The 17,420-nt window shown below is 39.7% G+C and overlaps 1 protein-coding gene across 8 annotated transcripts in view; it reads right to left on the bottom strand.

Annotated features, from left to right (window-relative positions):
* Positions 1-17,420, bottom strand: part of CD200 (CD200 molecule) — a 108,175-nt gene that overhangs the window by 89,266 nt on the left and 1,489 nt on the right. For 5 of the 8 annotated variants that reach the window (XM_028110685.2, XM_088024446.1, XM_088024451.1 and 2 more), the window contains exons 2-5: positions 15,140-15,221; positions 11,646-11,966; positions 9,089-9,361; positions 7,030-7,137 (exon numbers count right to left, since the gene is read on the bottom strand). In XM_028110685.2, the coding sequence (XP_027966486.1) occupies positions 7,030-7,137; positions 9,089-9,361; positions 11,646-11,966; positions 15,140-15,221 (784 nt within the window). Of the gene's footprint in view, positions 1-1,430; positions 2,631-5,569; positions 5,729-7,029; positions 7,138-9,088; positions 9,362-11,645; positions 11,967-15,139; positions 15,222-17,420 lie in introns of those variants that run through there. The other 3 variants (XR_015768449.1, XM_088024460.1, XM_088024457.1) reach the window with 3 other exon arrangements.

Raw genomic sequence — 17,420 nt, 5'->3', positions numbered from 1 at the left:
TCCAAGGTAACTGAGAAGCCATTTCATAAGCCAATTTAATTGAATTACAAGTGTACCTTGCTTTATTGCACCTCACAGATCCTGTGTTTTTTACAAATTGCAGGTTTGTGGCAACCCTGCCTCGAGCAAGTCTATTGGTGCCATTTTTCCAAAAACATTTGTTCACTGCATGTCTCTGTGTCACATGTTGGTAATTCTCGCAATTTTCTGAACTTTTTCATTACCATTCTATTTGCTAGGTGATCTGTGATCAGTGGTTATGATTTGCTGAAAGTTCAGATGATGGTTAGCATTTTTTAGCAATAAAGTATTTTTAAACTAAGGTACATACATAGTTGTTTTTTTTTAAACATAACGTTAATGCACCCTTAATAGAGTACAGTATACTGTCAACATAACTTTTATATGCACTGGGAAAACAAGAAATTCATCTGAGGTGTTTTATTGTGATATTTGCTTTTCTGCAGAAGTCTGAAACCAAACCCACAATATCTCCAAGGTACACCTGTATTAGTGATGAAGAAGGATTAGTCCTCGGGCTCTCTGCAATAAGTTATGATGAAATAATAGAATGCTTAGGCATTGTAAAGGTATCTGTTTAATAAGGAGTTTCTTTGGGAAAGACTCATGAAATCTTCTCATAAGGTGGTCTCCTTCTTTGCATATATTTTAAATGATCAGTCTTTAATATTGTCCCTGAGACTATTTCAGGGGGTCCACAAAAGTCAAAACTATTGTTCACACCAATACATCATTTGCCTTTTTTATGCTCATTCTCTCACAATCGTGATGCGGAACTTCCCAGAAACTACGTGATGTGTAACGTGGACATCGTTCTGATGGCTAATAGAACGTATGCTTGTATATTTTTGTTTTGAATGTGGTAAATATCAACAAACACTTCTCTTTACAAGAAAGCTCTCTGGGGTCCTCAATAATGTTTTTAAGCACATTCTAAATTTTTGAGAACTGCTGCTTTTGTTATCCTGCCTGATCTGGCAGTTGAGATACCAGGCAGGGTGGTAGCTCTGATTAAATTCAAAACTGTAGTAACTTAATCAGTTTGCAAAGGTTGGTATCTAAAAGCAAAATCAAAAGAGCATATACAAGGAAGTGCTCCCAAATTGACCAGGTCATGTCCAAAGGACACAGTTGTCAACTTGACGGAGCTCTCACTGGCCAGATCAGGGATATCTGATTTGTGACTTTGTGATTAATCAGAAATGTCAGTGGCATCTTCTAGTGGGTGAGAGATAGAGGAGAGAGGAGGGTTTCACACAAAGAGGGAAAATCTAAAGATTATCGTTAATGTCCACATTTCCCAAAAGAGTGTCATGAACCAAATATTTAGATTTGACACTTTTAATCATTCAGTATCTTAATACAAATATAAGAAATAATACAGATTTAAATAACATATGAAAAGCTTACTAAATATACAAATATCCAATTCAACAGTGAAAACAACTTAAGCTTTAGTTCTTAGGTCACTGAGTAGAGACAAGAAAGCAAAAGATACTGAAAAAGTCAATAATTTGGTCTTGTGATTTTTAAGAGTTCAAAAATGAACCACTAGTTAGAACAATATAATTTAGAACAAAGGGATTTCTAAACCCAAACATACTTTCTCTGCTATTACGAGAAGTTAACTCATGGGAAAAGAAGCCAGGAGGGAGAAGCATTTGAATTGACTTTGAATTGAATTCAAAACTTCCTAAATGCCTGTTTTTATTTTATCATATATTTTCTTTTGATTTTACAATGACTGGTATAGAACCAGATCCTATTATAAGTCAAATGGGACAGGAAATGCTTTTTTTAAAAAAGTGAGCTGCTGGGTTAACAAAACTTCTTCTATACGAGTAGGTAAGTAAAGTTAAGGTCGTCAATGTTATTTTGCAATGAATTCAGTCCCATATTCATTGTGGTAAACGTCAGTCACGGGAGGACATGAAGAACTGCAGTGAAACCAAGGGTTCTAGAAAGACCAGTTACTAACAAACCAGTCAGCAGGTAGTGGACTACCACCACCACGTGAGGAGGAAACTGACTCGTGGACCTAAGAACAATATGCAAGAAGAGACAAAACAGCAACTGAAAGGTAAAAGGTAGTCTCAGAAAAGTTCTTTGGTCCTTAACACCTTCCCGTGTTCTCCTTTCTCTTTTTCCTTTCTTGATTCCTTTTTTTCCTGGAATTTCATCAGTTTTTGGAGCAGAATGGCAAACTATCTGGTCCAACTTCCTAATTTTCTGGATGCAGGTGTGGATGCTTATTGAGATAAAGTGATGGACAGAGGGTTGCCCTCGGTTGGAGCCAGAGTCAGCCTGTGAGTTGTGGCTACTGATTTAAAGTCCAGTCTCCTTTCAATAGCACATCACTGCATTGCTTCACAAAATCAAGTCCTACAACAGACTTGAGAGGTAAAACGACTTCCTTTTGGAACTCCCACAAGCACTGGGTAGCTTAGATGGCAATAGAAAATCTTGAAATTCTTAGGTCTTTTACCCCTACCTCTTCTGCTCTTTATGTCCCTTAGAGAATGACCTTTTTCCTCCTGCCTTCCTCCTGAGTCAGATTCAAGTAGACCAGGGAGTAACTTTTCTGGGTTCTGTGTGATTCCTCTAGGGTTCTGGATAAAAGAAAGATCAAGATATTAACTTCAAACATTTAAAATGTCTATCCTAACACATTTGAAGAAGATACATAACAGAAGCATAGAATACACCTGTGCATATTTCACTGGCAAAGATAAGGACATTCCTGACCCAATGTGATGTGGGGAGACCATGACTCTCTCCAAGGGACATAGGAAATTCTAGAAAATAATCTTTTGCAGAATCACTTAGGACTACACACGAAAAAAGAAGTTAGAGAATTCCAAATAATCTACATTTATTTTATTTATAAGACCTTGAGCTTTGTTCTCTGTGGATACTAACTCACTGGACCTTGGGCTGGGAATGGTCACAAAGTAGACCCATGGAGGGCCTTTCCAGGGCTACCAGGTTTCTAGCACCTAAACTGAAAGGATGTGGACCTCCCTACAAGGCAGGCAAAGACCTGGGATTTTATCTTGGTGCTACCTCTCATTCTCTGTGTAATCTTAAGTAATTCTTTGCCAGAAACTGTAACATTTTAAACCTGCCAAAATTCCAGTATCTGCTGTCTGTGGTAAAAAAACAAAACAAAACAAAACACAGAACAGCTCAGGCAAGAATGCCCAGGCTTAAGGTTCTGCTAGTGAGTGACTCTGTCATCTGGTTGTGACATTTTGATATGATGGATGGCATCTGCCCCCATTCAAGGGTAAACTGTTATGGAAAAATACGTTGGAATGCAAGATTTCTCCCAGCAGTTTTGACCTAAGCAGTTCAATAAAGGTTGCCCCACACTTTTCTCGTATAAAACATCCCATTTCTTCAGCTTGGAGCTATGAGGAAACTGGGGTAGGGGTGCTGGCTACCACCCATCCAGCCTGCCTCAGGGAGACGTAAGTACAATTATTACGCAAAGCAAAGATTATTATTTTAGAAACAAATACTCTTTGTACTGTCCTTCTAACTAGTCACTAATTTCACCAACATAAATTGTCCATTGGGCACTTCTGTTATTTGATATAGTACTAAGCTTAAAATAGAAAAAAATGGCATGATTCCACCCAGAATATAGTGTTTTATTAACACTGCCATTATCATTGAAAGAGCCCATTTACAGGTTACATTATTATGAAGTGAAGTGGAAGAATTCAGGGTAACTATAGATAATGTGGGCAAGAAAAAAAAAACCACTTTGCTATGAAATAGCTAGACACTTGAAGAAAAAGTGAAATTTGGCATGTGCATTTCATGTGAATGTCTAAATTTTCTACTGTTTGCCAATTCTGCCTTGACTCAATCAAACAAAAGAAAGCTAGTACTCAAAAATTTCAAAAACTGAGGTGATTATCTGTCTATTAAGATCTGCCCCAAATTGAGGTTGAGTTTCTGAGAAGCATGTAATCATCGGTGGGTTGACTAATGAGAAATAAAACGCTATTCTCAAGTTCAAATTTAATTTCATTGTGGAAGGGGCACATTTATGACATCAACTGGGTTTTAATAGCAAGACCTACTATAGAACGGTGGAAAATTTCCCTGGGAAATTTTATTTTATTTTTTCACTTTCTATTTTAGTAATATCAAGTACTGGATTCACAAAAGACAAAGAAAAGAGGCTGTTCTTTGAAAACACACCAACCTATTAATCAACCTACTATCTTACTGATGTCATCTCATGGGAAGTAACTACAATGATCCCATCAGGACTGATACAAAGAGAAATTGTCTCTAAGTCATCATACCTTCCTCCAGAGGTATTTCACCTTCACTGGTGAAAAGAACACAACTGTTCTCTGGCATTAAACAGAATCACAAGAAAAAGTGATTTTTCTACAAAAGTGACATCATCATTAGAGATCACTCCTCTATCCCAAAACCATAAATTTGCTTGTGCTTTTGTGAGCAATGAATAAGTGATTTTGATCTAAATAGACTTTGTTGTTGCTGAGTCAAACTTACTTAACTAGATTTGTCTTACCATGGGGCGGCTCCCTGGAGAGGATTCCTTTCTACCCACATTCAGTGAGTTCAAGAATGAATTCATCCCTCCTCTCCTCCTCTCTCCATGAACTTTGAACACAAGCACACACACACTCACACACATTCAGTTCCCCTCTTCACTTCCTTATTTCTGAGCACATCACCATTGTTCCAGTCACCGGGATCAGAAACTTGGTGTCATTTTTGACTGATCATGTTTTCCTGCCCATCCAAAAGTTTTAGGTGTTCAGGAGATGATGGAAAGAAAAAGAGAAGAAAAAAAGAAAATCCAAAGTAAGTGTAAGGAAAGATAGGAAGCAAATGTAGTAGGTCCACTGGTTTTCGTCACAAATTGATAATCACAATTTGCTACGTAAAGAAATTTAAAGTGTCAACATCTTCTATGGTTTTCTTCCCTTTCGCCCAACTTTTGTTATAACTTCAGTTTTGGTCTTGAGTGTTTAAGTCTCCAGCATAATCGACACTTCATTTTACTAGCTATTTAAGTAAATGGGACCAAATCATCTGGCTGTTAAAATATTTGAAACCAGCAAAAAAATTCAGTCCCCCAAAATGTGCCACTGAACATTCAATGTAATTAACTGATTTGGCCGTATGTCATGAAGACATCATCAGTAAATGGCAATCCCAGTGCTTGCAAGATTCTGTAGAGGTACAGGTGTTTATTTTCATAAATGAGAAAAAGCCTAGAAACAAAGATAAGCTGACTCCCTTTGCTTCAGGAACTGGAAAAGACATTGAACAATGATGTTTCCCAGAAAACCCAAGGCTTACTTAATGAACAAAGGACAATTATTTTGCAAATGTCTCATTCTAGTGGAATTTACCTTGGGTTTGAATAGATTGTATTATAAGATTCTTGTCCAACAGGGACTTTTTAAGATGAATTTGAACACTTCATACTTCTTTCCTCACGTTTTCCAAAAGCATACAACAGTAACAGCAAGCAAGGACTAAAATACATGCAACCCAATAATGCCTTTCAAATCAGGACTCCAGGGCATCATACCTGGAAGAACATTCTGGCAGAGGTCAGCAGACCAAAACCAGGGTTCTAGTCCTAAGCCTGTTGTTAACTAGCTGTGCGACCTTAGGGAAGGAAGTCAATTTCCCTCTCCGGCTTCAAGTCCTAATGGGAAAAATGAAATGTTTGGACAAAGTAAAATCAAACAGCCTACTTATTGCCTTTGACATTCTGCAGAGCACTAATGAATTCTATGGGCTTATGTTTATATGCAATAAAATTATCTGTTCTGTAATCTCCTCTTCCCACAGAACACACTTTTATCTACTTTTGCAAAAGGGTCATTGACACTGAAGATTTGTTGCTTTTCTTATAAAATCACAAGAATTAATCTGGTGTTTATATAAGGCTTACACAAAATTAAGTGTTCGAAAAACCTACAACATGAAAGATAGCTTACGATTTAACTTTAAAAAAACCAACAGTTTTTTTCTTCCTATCTTTCAGTCATCAGAGATGGAAAAAATTCTCATATCCGCCTTTCACCCTTGGAAATCCCCGTCACACACACCATAAACTGAAGATTTGCATTAACTTTAATAAATTACGCACTGCCTCCCGAAAACAAAAAAATTGAATTCTCTCTCTCTAGCTGACTCCTCTTGTTTTATAGCTTCTCATTTCATAGTATCTCCCAAGGTTTTAGACTCAGCATTTACGAGGTACTGAAATTACAGTAAGAAAAAGAGAATTGAAAACGTCACTTTGAAAATCTATCCATCTGTCCATCCATCCATCCATCCATCCATCCATCCATCCAACCATCTGATTCATTCACTGTCTTAATGAAAGTTTATTGAGAACTTCATATACATAAGACACTGTGATAGATGTTGTAGGGACAGAAAAAAGTTTACAGTCTTTAAGGACAGAATGACATGACGGAGTTAATAAGTATAGGTCACCTATAAGCTGCCTATAGTATCTGAGGCATAGTAAGAGTATAAAATAGAAAATACTATTTAATTAGTGAGTATACTGGACAACTTCAGAGTCTCTTACATGGACTAGCTGGCCCGGGGAGCGCTCGCTGTAAAAGGAAAAGAGACTGTCCTTCTTGTTAATGGGTAGAAGAACACAGTGTGGGTACTGAGACTTCTTTCCCTGGTGTGGCCATCAGCTGACTCTACAGGGATCGGACAAACATTTTCCACATTTCCTCTCATGGACCTTTACTCTCAACTTACAAATAATTAGCCATTAAATGATCTTAGCAAATAAAAAGCAGAAACATCCAGTTAAATGTCCAACTGCAAGAAAATGACCCCAAAAGTGTTCTAAAACACCAGCAACAACAAGCAGGACACATTGTTGCCATCCCTCCCTTATTTACATCTTCCTGTGCCCTCCACAGTGCTATTAAAAAATCATTTGTTTCCTTCTTTGTACTTACTGTGATAACTTACCTCTGTCTTGGTTCCGACGACGTTTCCAGTATAATAAGATTGAGATTAAGACCAGAAGAATTACCAAGGAAACAATGCTTAACAAGAGCGGAACGGAAAACCAAAACCCTATAGATGGTGAAGGGGGGGAAAAGGAGAAACAAAGTCATAAGCAGAAACCATTGAGGCAAAAAGTGATAAAGCAATCGTTGTGATGAGTTTTTCCTAGAGTGGAGCTTTCGATGAAAATTATCCTCAAATATATACCTATTGAGGTCTCCACTCATGGTTTCATATTATTTCAATAACATTTGGTTAATAATAATCTAACCACATGTTTCCTGTGGCTACTATTTCATAAGAGCTTTGAATGTGTTATTTCATTTAATCCTCAAAACAACCCAAGAGTTAGGGATTATTATCATCGTCGCACATATAAAAACAACAACAACAGCAGAACAAAAAACTGAGGCTCAGAGAAGCTAAGTAAGCCCCACATCAGCGTACTAAGGGGCAGAACCAAGGCTCGGTCAGAGGTCACAGCCCATTAAAATAATATATTTATTGAGGAAGTTGTGGAAAATACAGAGATATATATAAAGGGAAAAAAATCATGAATTTCATGATGCCAACCCCAGGAGTAACTCATCTCAATGTATTTATTGTATTTCTTCTAATCTGTGTCTTTGTTATTAAACCTCTTTCCAACAGTCAATAAACACAGCCCCTCGGTGTCACTCCACAATCCTACAGCGGGGGAAGAGCCTCCTGATTTGGGAGTTTCCAGCATCTTCCTCATACTTCTGTAACAGGATTTCTCACATCATAATTAAACCGAGCCCCTTCAGACAGAGATGTGTCTAACTTCCATGGTTCCAGTGCTTGATAAATGCTTGAAGCATGGAAGACTTTCAGTAAATGCTCACAGAGTAAACAAACATTACACAAATGATATATAAACATTATAAACGATGTAAGTCAATTCTGGCATTCTTGGACAAGAAGACATGTTCCTTTTCAGGTTCCTGCTTTTCAGAGAAATTTACCTTCTGCCTTGGCTGAAAATGAGGATCTCTTCACAAATGTCCAGATCTAACACCACAAATCTTTTGCCCAAAATTACCTAAATGTTAACTTTTTGATTAGTCTGTTTTTTTCAATAACCCCAAAAATGACTATAGGAAATGTTCCCTAGAGGCCACCACTCCAATAAGGCATACAGGGGAAAGTTTTCCCAAGCTTTAGTGCTTAAAATGCTCCCTGAAAAAAAAGCATCAGTACCTTTGTAGGAGACTTATTACTGAGAGGCTCGTCCAGAGCTGATGCTTTAGCCACACAGATAAAGAAAACCGTGGCTATTCCCAAAGCATCTTGCCTAAAACTGCCGCTCCCTCTCTTCTCCCGCCCACAGGCCTCACTTCTTGTGTCAATGAGGCCCAGAGCTAGCAGCTTAGAGAGAAACACAAGGAAGCAAAAACGGTCTTGCTCAGGAGGCAGTTTGTTTCAAAGGGGTGAGGAAAACATTCTCAGATTGGCCCCTTTCTTAAAAGCTCTGTGGCCCTGTTCTACAGTGCAGAGGATGCAAAGCCTTCCTCATGGATGTCACTTCTTCCAGGAAATCTTCCTGCTCCCTCCAGACTGAGCTGATCCTCTCCTCCCCACTCTCAATCCTCCCGGGTGCTCCGTAGCTTTCTTACTGAAGCATTTCGCACGCAGTTATGTAATTGCCCATTGTGTATCCGCAGTAGAACAGAAGTTTTCTGAGCACAGGGACTGAGTCTTGCTTACTGTTGCATTTCAACAGTCCCCAAACCTGGCACAAAACAGACACTCGGGAAATGTTAGCAGCATGGACAAATAAAGGCATGGATGGATCTCAACAAAAGCATTTGGTATGTGGGCAACATACAACAGTTACCGAAGTAAAACTGGCTCTACTGGTTTCCTCAACTCTGTTTTTCTTTCCCCACTTACTCCATTCTCTCTTATTAGCTCCTTGGCTAAGAGGCCAAGAGGCTCTGCAGAACATTCACCACTTTCCAGTTGTGTGTACACAGATGCAACCACAGCCTTCTCTTACCTTTATCCACAGTTTGCGTGACACTGGTCACATTCCCTAGGTGCAGCACCTGGCAGACCACTTCCTTCCCCACCTGACGCTTGGGGTCTTTGACCTGGAGAACGCTCGTGACAGACGTGGTCCCATTGGGGTGGAAGAGAACCTCAGTACTGTTTTCAATCCCTGATCCAGACACTTTCCAGGAGATCACAGGGGCTGGGCGGGCATTGGCAGAGCAAGTGATATTTAGGCGGTCTTCGAAGAATTTATACTGAAGGAACACTGTGGGCTGTACTGGGACAAAAAAAAAAAAAAATGATGGTCTGCCATCAGTTAAGCCCCACATTCTCCTCAGAGGAGGAAGGAAGATCTTTACAGAAAGACATTGGGGGCTCAAGGGATAAAGTGGCACATCCAACCCAAAGTGGGGCTCCTCAGTTCTTCCTGTGTCTAATCCTCTGGCTGGCATGGAAACTAGCCTAAGACAGCCCTGTAACAAGAAAAATCCTCTCTGTAGTTTGTCTGCAGGGGAATTAGCTGAATGGGGTGGGGGGGGGGTTCCTTCTTTCCCAAACGGTCCAGAGCCTAATTATTCTGTTCTCCAGTTCCATGGGCAAGGCAGCATCTCTGGCTTCTTCTGGGTGTCCCTCTCATAGTCTGACAATGGTCACCTGTCAGCATGGCCATAGAGGTAGGTGCACTTCTCAGAAGCCCCAGGGCAGTTTCAGACCAGAGAGCCGGCAGAGGGAGTGCTGCTTGGAGATGGCCTTTCAGAGCTGGACCAGGGAATGAGATGTGAGGAGGAGACTTGGAAAGTCCCTGCTTGGAATATCTACAGAAAATGTAAATTAGAAATTCACTGCTGATAACCAGAAAATCACAGAATGACAGCTGAAAGGACCTTGGAGATCACCTGATAGAGTTAAGAGAAAATAACTGGTTTACAAGAAAAGCACATTATTTTAGCCCAGCTGTAACCCTGTTCCCTTTCAAAAGTCCCTTGACCAGTGAATTCATTTTCATTGTGTACTTTGAATGTGCAGTTTATCGCCGCTGAGCAAACATGAGCTGGCTTTCCTGTGGTTACTCCGGAGCCTACAAGATAATTAAAGGACAGTAGCTAAAGGAAAACCTGGTCTGTGTTTCGAGGTTCAAGAGGTGGGTGGGTGGCAGTGGACTGGAGGAACTGGGCCCAGAGGGACCGTGGCTTCTTCCAAAGAATACCCAGATACTAAAGTGATGGGCACTAAGGGAAGACATAAAAGCGAAAGAAGAGGAGTATGGTTGACATGGTGAGACTGGGTGGCAGGGTTCTCTGGCATATCCAAGGAAGCTATAAGGTATGGCTGGAAACGATCCATGTGGAAAAGAACAGGATTACCATCCAGAAGATTCAGGGGAGTCTGGTTTTCAGGTAAAAAATAATACAAAAGTTTATGGGTAAAGGAGGGGAGAAAAGAGAAAGATGAGAAAAAAAAGAAGAAAGAAAAGTAATAGAGATGAAAGTAACATCCACAAGAAGGAAAAAAAAGACAAGTGAGGAGGTAGGAGGAAGGAAGGAAGGAAGGAGAAAAAAGGAGAGGAAAGAAGGAGGGAAGACTGGAGAGAGAGGAAAGAGGAAAAAGGACAGGGAGACAAAGAGACAAAGAAAACAAAAAAATAGAGTCAAGAAGAAAACCTGACCTGAGATCCTGCAGAGAGGACTCATTATAGGCAAAATAAGTGAAAGAAACCTTTTTTTTTTGCTGTTGCCACACCTCCCTTGCACTCTCGTTTACTGATCCTCCCCTTACCCCGTGCCCAATATTCTTGGTGTGCTCAAACTCTCACTTTTAACATTCCTGATAACCCTGTCTAAATTTCTCTTTTCCCTTCTAAAACTGCCACCGAGTGTGCTGTGCTCCAAAGTTACCCCTTACTCCCACTTCTCAATTCTTGATCCCAGCTGTGTGTCAGTTAAACGGAAAAGAAACTTGTCAAACTCAGCCTCTTGGATTGTAAAAGAATGCTTATTATCCAGTTAAATACCTAGCTGACTGCAGGTACGAAGAGCCTCTGAGGTATATCCCAAGAGAGCTATGTTGAGACAAAACGAGAGGGACCGCCATAACTGGCTCTGGGTAGGCCCAGTCTGGCTCTGTCCTTAGATCCAGAAGTGTTAAAGCTGTTAGAGACCCTACAGATGATCGATTTCATACTTACTGTGCAGATAAATAAACTCTGGTTCAGAGAGTGGGATGGGACGCTCCCAGGGTCACATGACCGCTAAGGGCAAAGCCAGGTCTGAATCATACCACTACTTACGAAGAACCCATTATCCTCACCATGGTCCTTAATTTACTCTCGCTGAGAACACTATTCCTCAGAGCAAAGATAACTCCAGGCAGAGATTCAAGGGAGCCCCATGAACTTTCCAAATAACCACAAACACAGTTATAACAGACATGAAAGGCTAAGCGTCTTCTCATGAACCTTTCTGAGGTTAGGATCCTGAAAAACTAGGCACTACCACCATGTTCCAAACATTCTTGAAAATGACATTTCTAGCCAGAGACAATGTATTCCCAGAGATTCTCACCAGAGAGGCTGAGGCAGGCTGTTCCTGAGATCTTCCCAGAACCAAAAGTATTGAAGAGGCACTTGTAACACCCTTCATCCTCCAGGGTGGTGTTCCAGAAGGTAATGGTTGAGTTCTTGAGTTCCAGCTGGGTGATGTTTATCTTGCCTTTATAAGCAGGCTGGACCACAACCCCATGGTTCTTGCTGAAGGTGACCATGTTTTCTGGGCTAACAGCCTTGATTTTCTGCCATGTCACAATCAAGACTTCCTCGGAATTTTGCAGAGAGCATCTTAAGGAAGCAGGTGTGTTCAGCAGTTCTTTTTCATTTTGGGTCACGACTTTTATCATGGAATCATAAAAGAACATTTATATTTTAAAATTTAACACAAAAAATACACATTTTCCTGATTTAAAAAAATGCATGTTCAAAGTTAAACATAGAAAAGATAGAGAAAAATGCAAAGAAAACATTTACCTACATCCCTGATGCTGCTGGAGAAATATAAGTTCAAATATGTTTATTCAATCTTTAAGAGTAACAGAGTAAGAAAACAAGAAAGCAAACTCTCAGTGACAGAAATTGTGCAAAGAATTCCTGTAAGCTGAAAGGAGGTAGAATGAGGTTGGAGATGCAAATTGCCAGATAGACTAGAAGCATCACCAGGAGTGTTCATGCCTAGAGGTGCAGAAGCAAGAAAGGGCCAACGGACAATTGGCAGAGTGATCCGTTTAGGTGAAGAAGATGTAACAGCCCTATACATTCCACACACACCCCCTACAAAGAAGGGTCAGCAATAGCAGTTTCTGCCTCCAGAAAGCAGTGGTGAATATGGGAACATAAGGTAGAAGAATATGCGGGACAATGCTTCAGGAGGCTACGTAGTACCAGACAGCTTTGACAATCAAATAACAATTACGCATTCCCACATTTTTACTTAATGCAATGCAGAATATAAGGCATGACAATAATTTTTCCCCCCGCCAATGCTGGCTACTCATATTGATATGAGAGATGATTCAATAGGAAATCTTAATATAATAACAACTAGGCAGACATTTGAGAAAGCTGACTCAATGAAAGAAGAATAAACTCTACAAACCCAGGAACTCAAACTAAATGAATAAAGACATAATGAATCAAGAAACACTTTGACGTGAATAAGTGTGATCTCTTAAGTGTAAAAAGAAGCCAGCATTGTAAACAGTAGAAATTAGAGTTGTAGAAAATGACAAATATAAAATCTTAATGATTTGGCTGATTTAGCAGAATGGACATCACTGAAGGGTCAACTAGTTAAGTAGGAAAAGCAGGTCATGGAATTCTTCCAGAATGTAGCACAAAGGCATAAAGATATGGAAAAAATTCAAGAAAAATTCAAAGACCTGGAATGTTTCAACATCATCACTGAGACTTACAAGAAGGGAAAAGGAAGAATGGGAGAAAAAAACACTGTAAGGGACAAAAATGTATTTTTCAAAATGATACAAGGAGCAAAATAATATAAGATATATACATTATGAACCTTTATGTTGGGATACCTGGGTGGCTCAGTCAGCTAAGCATTCAACACTTGATTTCAGCTCAGGTCATGATCTCAGGGTCATGGGATTTAGCCCCACATCAGGCTCCGCACTCAGCAGGGAGTCTGCTTGAGATTCTCTCTCTCTCTCCCACCCCCCCACCATGTTCTCTCTTTCTCTGTCTCTCAAATAAATAAAATAAATCTTTAAACAAACAAACCTTTCTGTGCCTAAGAACATAAGTGAAACACATAAAAAGCCATAGAATTGAAAAGGAAAATTTTAAATCCACAAAAATAATGGGAGAGTTTTCCATAGTTTGCTCAGAATTTTCACTTCCACATATTAAAAAATACAAATAAAGCAAAAAAGTCAAATGTAAGGATGAGAAGATTTGAAAAATGAATATTTATATATAAATCATTATATATATATAAATCATGTGTATGTGTATATAGGTATGTATTTATAAACTTTTACCAAAAGAGAACATAAACATACAATCTTTACAAACATTCCCCCAAATTGAACTTGAAATAAGATGCAAAAAAAGTTCTTACCCTATGACCTTGAACACTGTCCACAATGTAATAAACAAGAAATTTGCATACTTCTTTCAACTCTAATTACACCAGAAGTCATAGCAAGAATAATCAATTACTATAAATGACAAGGAGAATATAATGTATTAAAATCCGTAGAAATTGATAAAGCCATCTTCAGAGGGAAATATTTAATCCTAACTTCATTAGGAAACAAGAGAGATTGATAAATGAATACACACATGTATTCAAACATCCCACCCCCCCAAAAGATAAAAGGAGTGAATTCATATAGATGAAAGCACAAATTAATACAATGGTAGACAACATGCAGACTTAATCAAAAACACCAAAATCTGTTTTTTTTTTTTTAAATGAATAACACAGAGAACACGTTGGCTAGTGTCATTAGAAAAAAAAGAAGCAATGTCCTCTCAGTGGCCCTTCAACAATGTCAAGGATGAGAAGGTAGGCATACCAACAGACACAAATTGGAACCCACAAGTATTGCAGAAGTGTAGTTTTAGGGAGGTGTACTCTTGGTAGATGTGAAAAGTTCTGGAGACTGTACCTGTTGCTGGGGTTTTCTGAAAGTTTGTTGAGATTTTGCAGAGCAGAGATTTGAAGAAATTGCTGCTTTTAGAATGGAGAGTAGAAAAGGAACCCGAGCTAGAGTTTTAACTTCTTAGGTGATTTTTCTATTTGACAAGAAATAATTTAGTGGAAAGTTTACAATTCTTGGATGCGTCTATGGAATTCCATTGAGATTCCCCCAAGTCTGTTGGTAAAGCCTGTGCCATGGATGGTGGGAAGCCTGCCCTCTCTCCACCTGTGAAGGCTGATACAAAGCAACAGCACATGGAAGGTTATAGGTCAGCGGCGAAGTGAGGGGTGGCATCCCATGGAACAGAGGAGAAAGGTCTGGCACAACTAGGAAACTCAACAAATAAGTGGACAGCACAGGCATATGCTTTATATAGACTGTGAACCAAGGTAACCTCTATATTTCATTATTTTCCATATTTTTCTGTAAAAGAGGGGGCAAGCCCAATTTAAAGGCTTACTACCAGATTACCTTCTAAAAAGGGTATATTCATTCATACTCCCCAAGCATTTCCATATCTTTATAAACATAGGGAATTATATTTAAATAATATGTAAAAGTCATTTGCTTTGATAGGTGAAAAACATCTTAATTTAGAAAGAATTTCTTCACATCTGGTTTTATCTATGGAAACAGTTTCTAAATAGTCAAAGCCTTTTTCCACTTCGAAAACTAAAATGTGGAAAGCAGAAAGAACCACTCCCATTCCTCCAAGCAAATTACATGTTTAAATAATTAATGCAGACAAATGAACTAGCACAGCACAAACAACACTAGCCAGATGTCTCCACTCCAGAAATTGTGCTCCCTGGACCCCATGCAGGGGAATTGGGTATCTTTTTACCTTGCGCCCTGCATAGCATCACTGCTGCCAAGAACCAAATCAGTCTGTAGGTAGACAGACGACAGAAGAGCCTCCTGAACACCTGAAGACAGAAAGCAAAGCAAAGACATGGGCATTTGCATGTGGACAAAAAGCTAAGGAAGCTTCAATCTCATGGCTACCTCAGGGAATGCTGCAGCTCAAGTTTTAACCACCAGATAACTTTGGTTTTGTGGATACAGAACTGGAGACTATAAATGGAAGAAATAAAAGAGTGTGTTCAGGATACGGGAAGGGAAAAGCAGCAATATGGCTCCTCCATTATGGCAATCCCTAGCAATTTGAGGCCGCGCTCTCAAAGCCACCATTGTCACGAGCCAGGTCTCAAAGACATAGGATGGTCGGGGAAAACAAACTGCCATAAATACACACAGAAAACAGAGACTACAAATGCTAGCATCCACTTCCCAAAGAATCCACATCTGTTAACATTAAAGACGGAACTCAGGGGGCACCACTTTGCAAAAAGATACGACTGCCTTAGAGTTTGCTGAAGTAGATTTCCCTGAAAATTCTGCAAATTTTATACGAATTGCAGCCTTTTAAAAAACAGTAGTGTCCAGAGGCACCTGAGGGGTGTAGTCAGTTAAGCGTCGGACTCTTGGTTTTGGTTCAGGTCATGATCTCAGGGTCCCAGGATCAAGCCCCATCACCAGCTTTGCATTCAGTGTAGAATATGCTTGAGATTCTGTCTCTCTCTCTCCCTCTCCCTCCGTCCCTCCCGTTTGTGGGAGCTCTCTCTCTCTCTCTCTCTCTCAAATAAATAAATAAATCTTTTTAAAAAAAAAGTAGTATCCTTATTTTTTTTTCTGTATTGCTTTGTTTTCATGTGTCTGGGCAGAAATCCTTGGCATTTTTACATGGTGACATTTAATTGGATGTTATTCTGGGTATCATTTTATTATAAAATGAGAGGGTGGATGTAGACAGACTAACTACAGTAGCCCCATGGATCCATTCACTTCATCTACGTGTGTGTTCATAAGGGTACAGGCAAGAAATGTAATTTTTCCCTATATTTTTCTATATTAGAGATGTGTAAGAAATGTAGGTTTCTCTGTATTTTTCTTTACCTGAGTTTCATTGTTATTTCATGTTGCCATTCCAACTAGAGGTAGAGACGTCACTGCAGTCAAGATCACATCATCTCTGTCAATTCAGCCCCCTGCCACCCCCGCACTTCACAGGTGTCCCAATCTCTGGCATTGCATCTCCATTCTTGCGGGCTCACACAATGCCAAGCCATGGGACAGGGCTACTAGTCCTTGGTTACAACCATCTATCTATGGTAGCATTCTCTAAGATGGCTGTGTTCCCCTCCAGTCATCATGGTCATCAATTTGTGCAATTAAACCTTGTGCTTCGAAAGTGTCTTCTCTCATTCTCTTTTGTTCTCCTGATTCTGTGCTCCTGGGTTGGGCAAAGGGAAATTCTACAAGCTCTCTGCCTAGACGCCCTTGCATCTATCCATCTCTGTTTTACTTTTCCCTTGTCATGATGAGGAGGCTGGTCTCTTTCCACAGTTTCTCCCAGGAAAGCCAGGCACAGAGGTTTCTGTTCTTGGATTTCAAAACCTCCTTGTAAGTTCTATTTACCATCCTCCTGAACTCCCTCCGCATGCACCACAATCAGGCACAGGGCTGCCTTTTCAGAAGGCAAGCTTGTGTCTGAATACAGACTTTAATCAGGCCCTCTTTGCTCTCCCAGCCTAGAAAATACGTATTTGCCCTAGGGTCAGGAAAGCTGGTTCTTCCATCTCCTGCGTTCTTCCCATCTGGAATAACGTATGTCCTTGGTTTTCCAGTGTTTAGGCTTTTAAAACTCAAATGCTTAGGCTCTTGCTGTCTCAAAACCTTGGCTTCCAAAACTAAAGTCTTCTTTGGCATTCTAATTCCCTGCCATTTTTTTTAACCATATGCCTCTCTCTCACACGGAAACCCAAATTCTAGCAAAGATGATGAGGAATACAGAATGGACTGGCTCTCACAGTGAAAATCTGTGTTTTAGGATAAGAGAGAAAGCAGACGCACACCAGAACACAGTGTGTGAGCTGGGAGCCAAGAATGTCTAAGAAGGAAAACACAGCCAAGAATGTCTGAAGTAAGGGAATTAGAAGGAAAGCCTTGCTATTAAATATATACATAATTATTCTGGCTGATGAGTGGGGTTAGCACAAATACCACATGTGTGAGCCAGGACAAATGACTTTACCTCTCCAAAAGAGGCAAAAATAATAGCACTA

Source organism: Eumetopias jubatus, unplaced genomic scaffold, assembly GCF_037043125.1.
Source record: "Eumetopias jubatus isolate StellerSeaLion01/CBP00866 unplaced genomic scaffold, mEumJub1_p1.0 scaffold_1, whole genome shotgun sequence".
In the NCBI taxonomy this organism is placed as follows: domain Eukaryota; kingdom Metazoa; phylum Chordata; class Mammalia; order Carnivora; family Otariidae; genus Eumetopias; species Eumetopias jubatus.
This window is presented reverse-complemented; position numbering and strand designations above follow the sequence as displayed.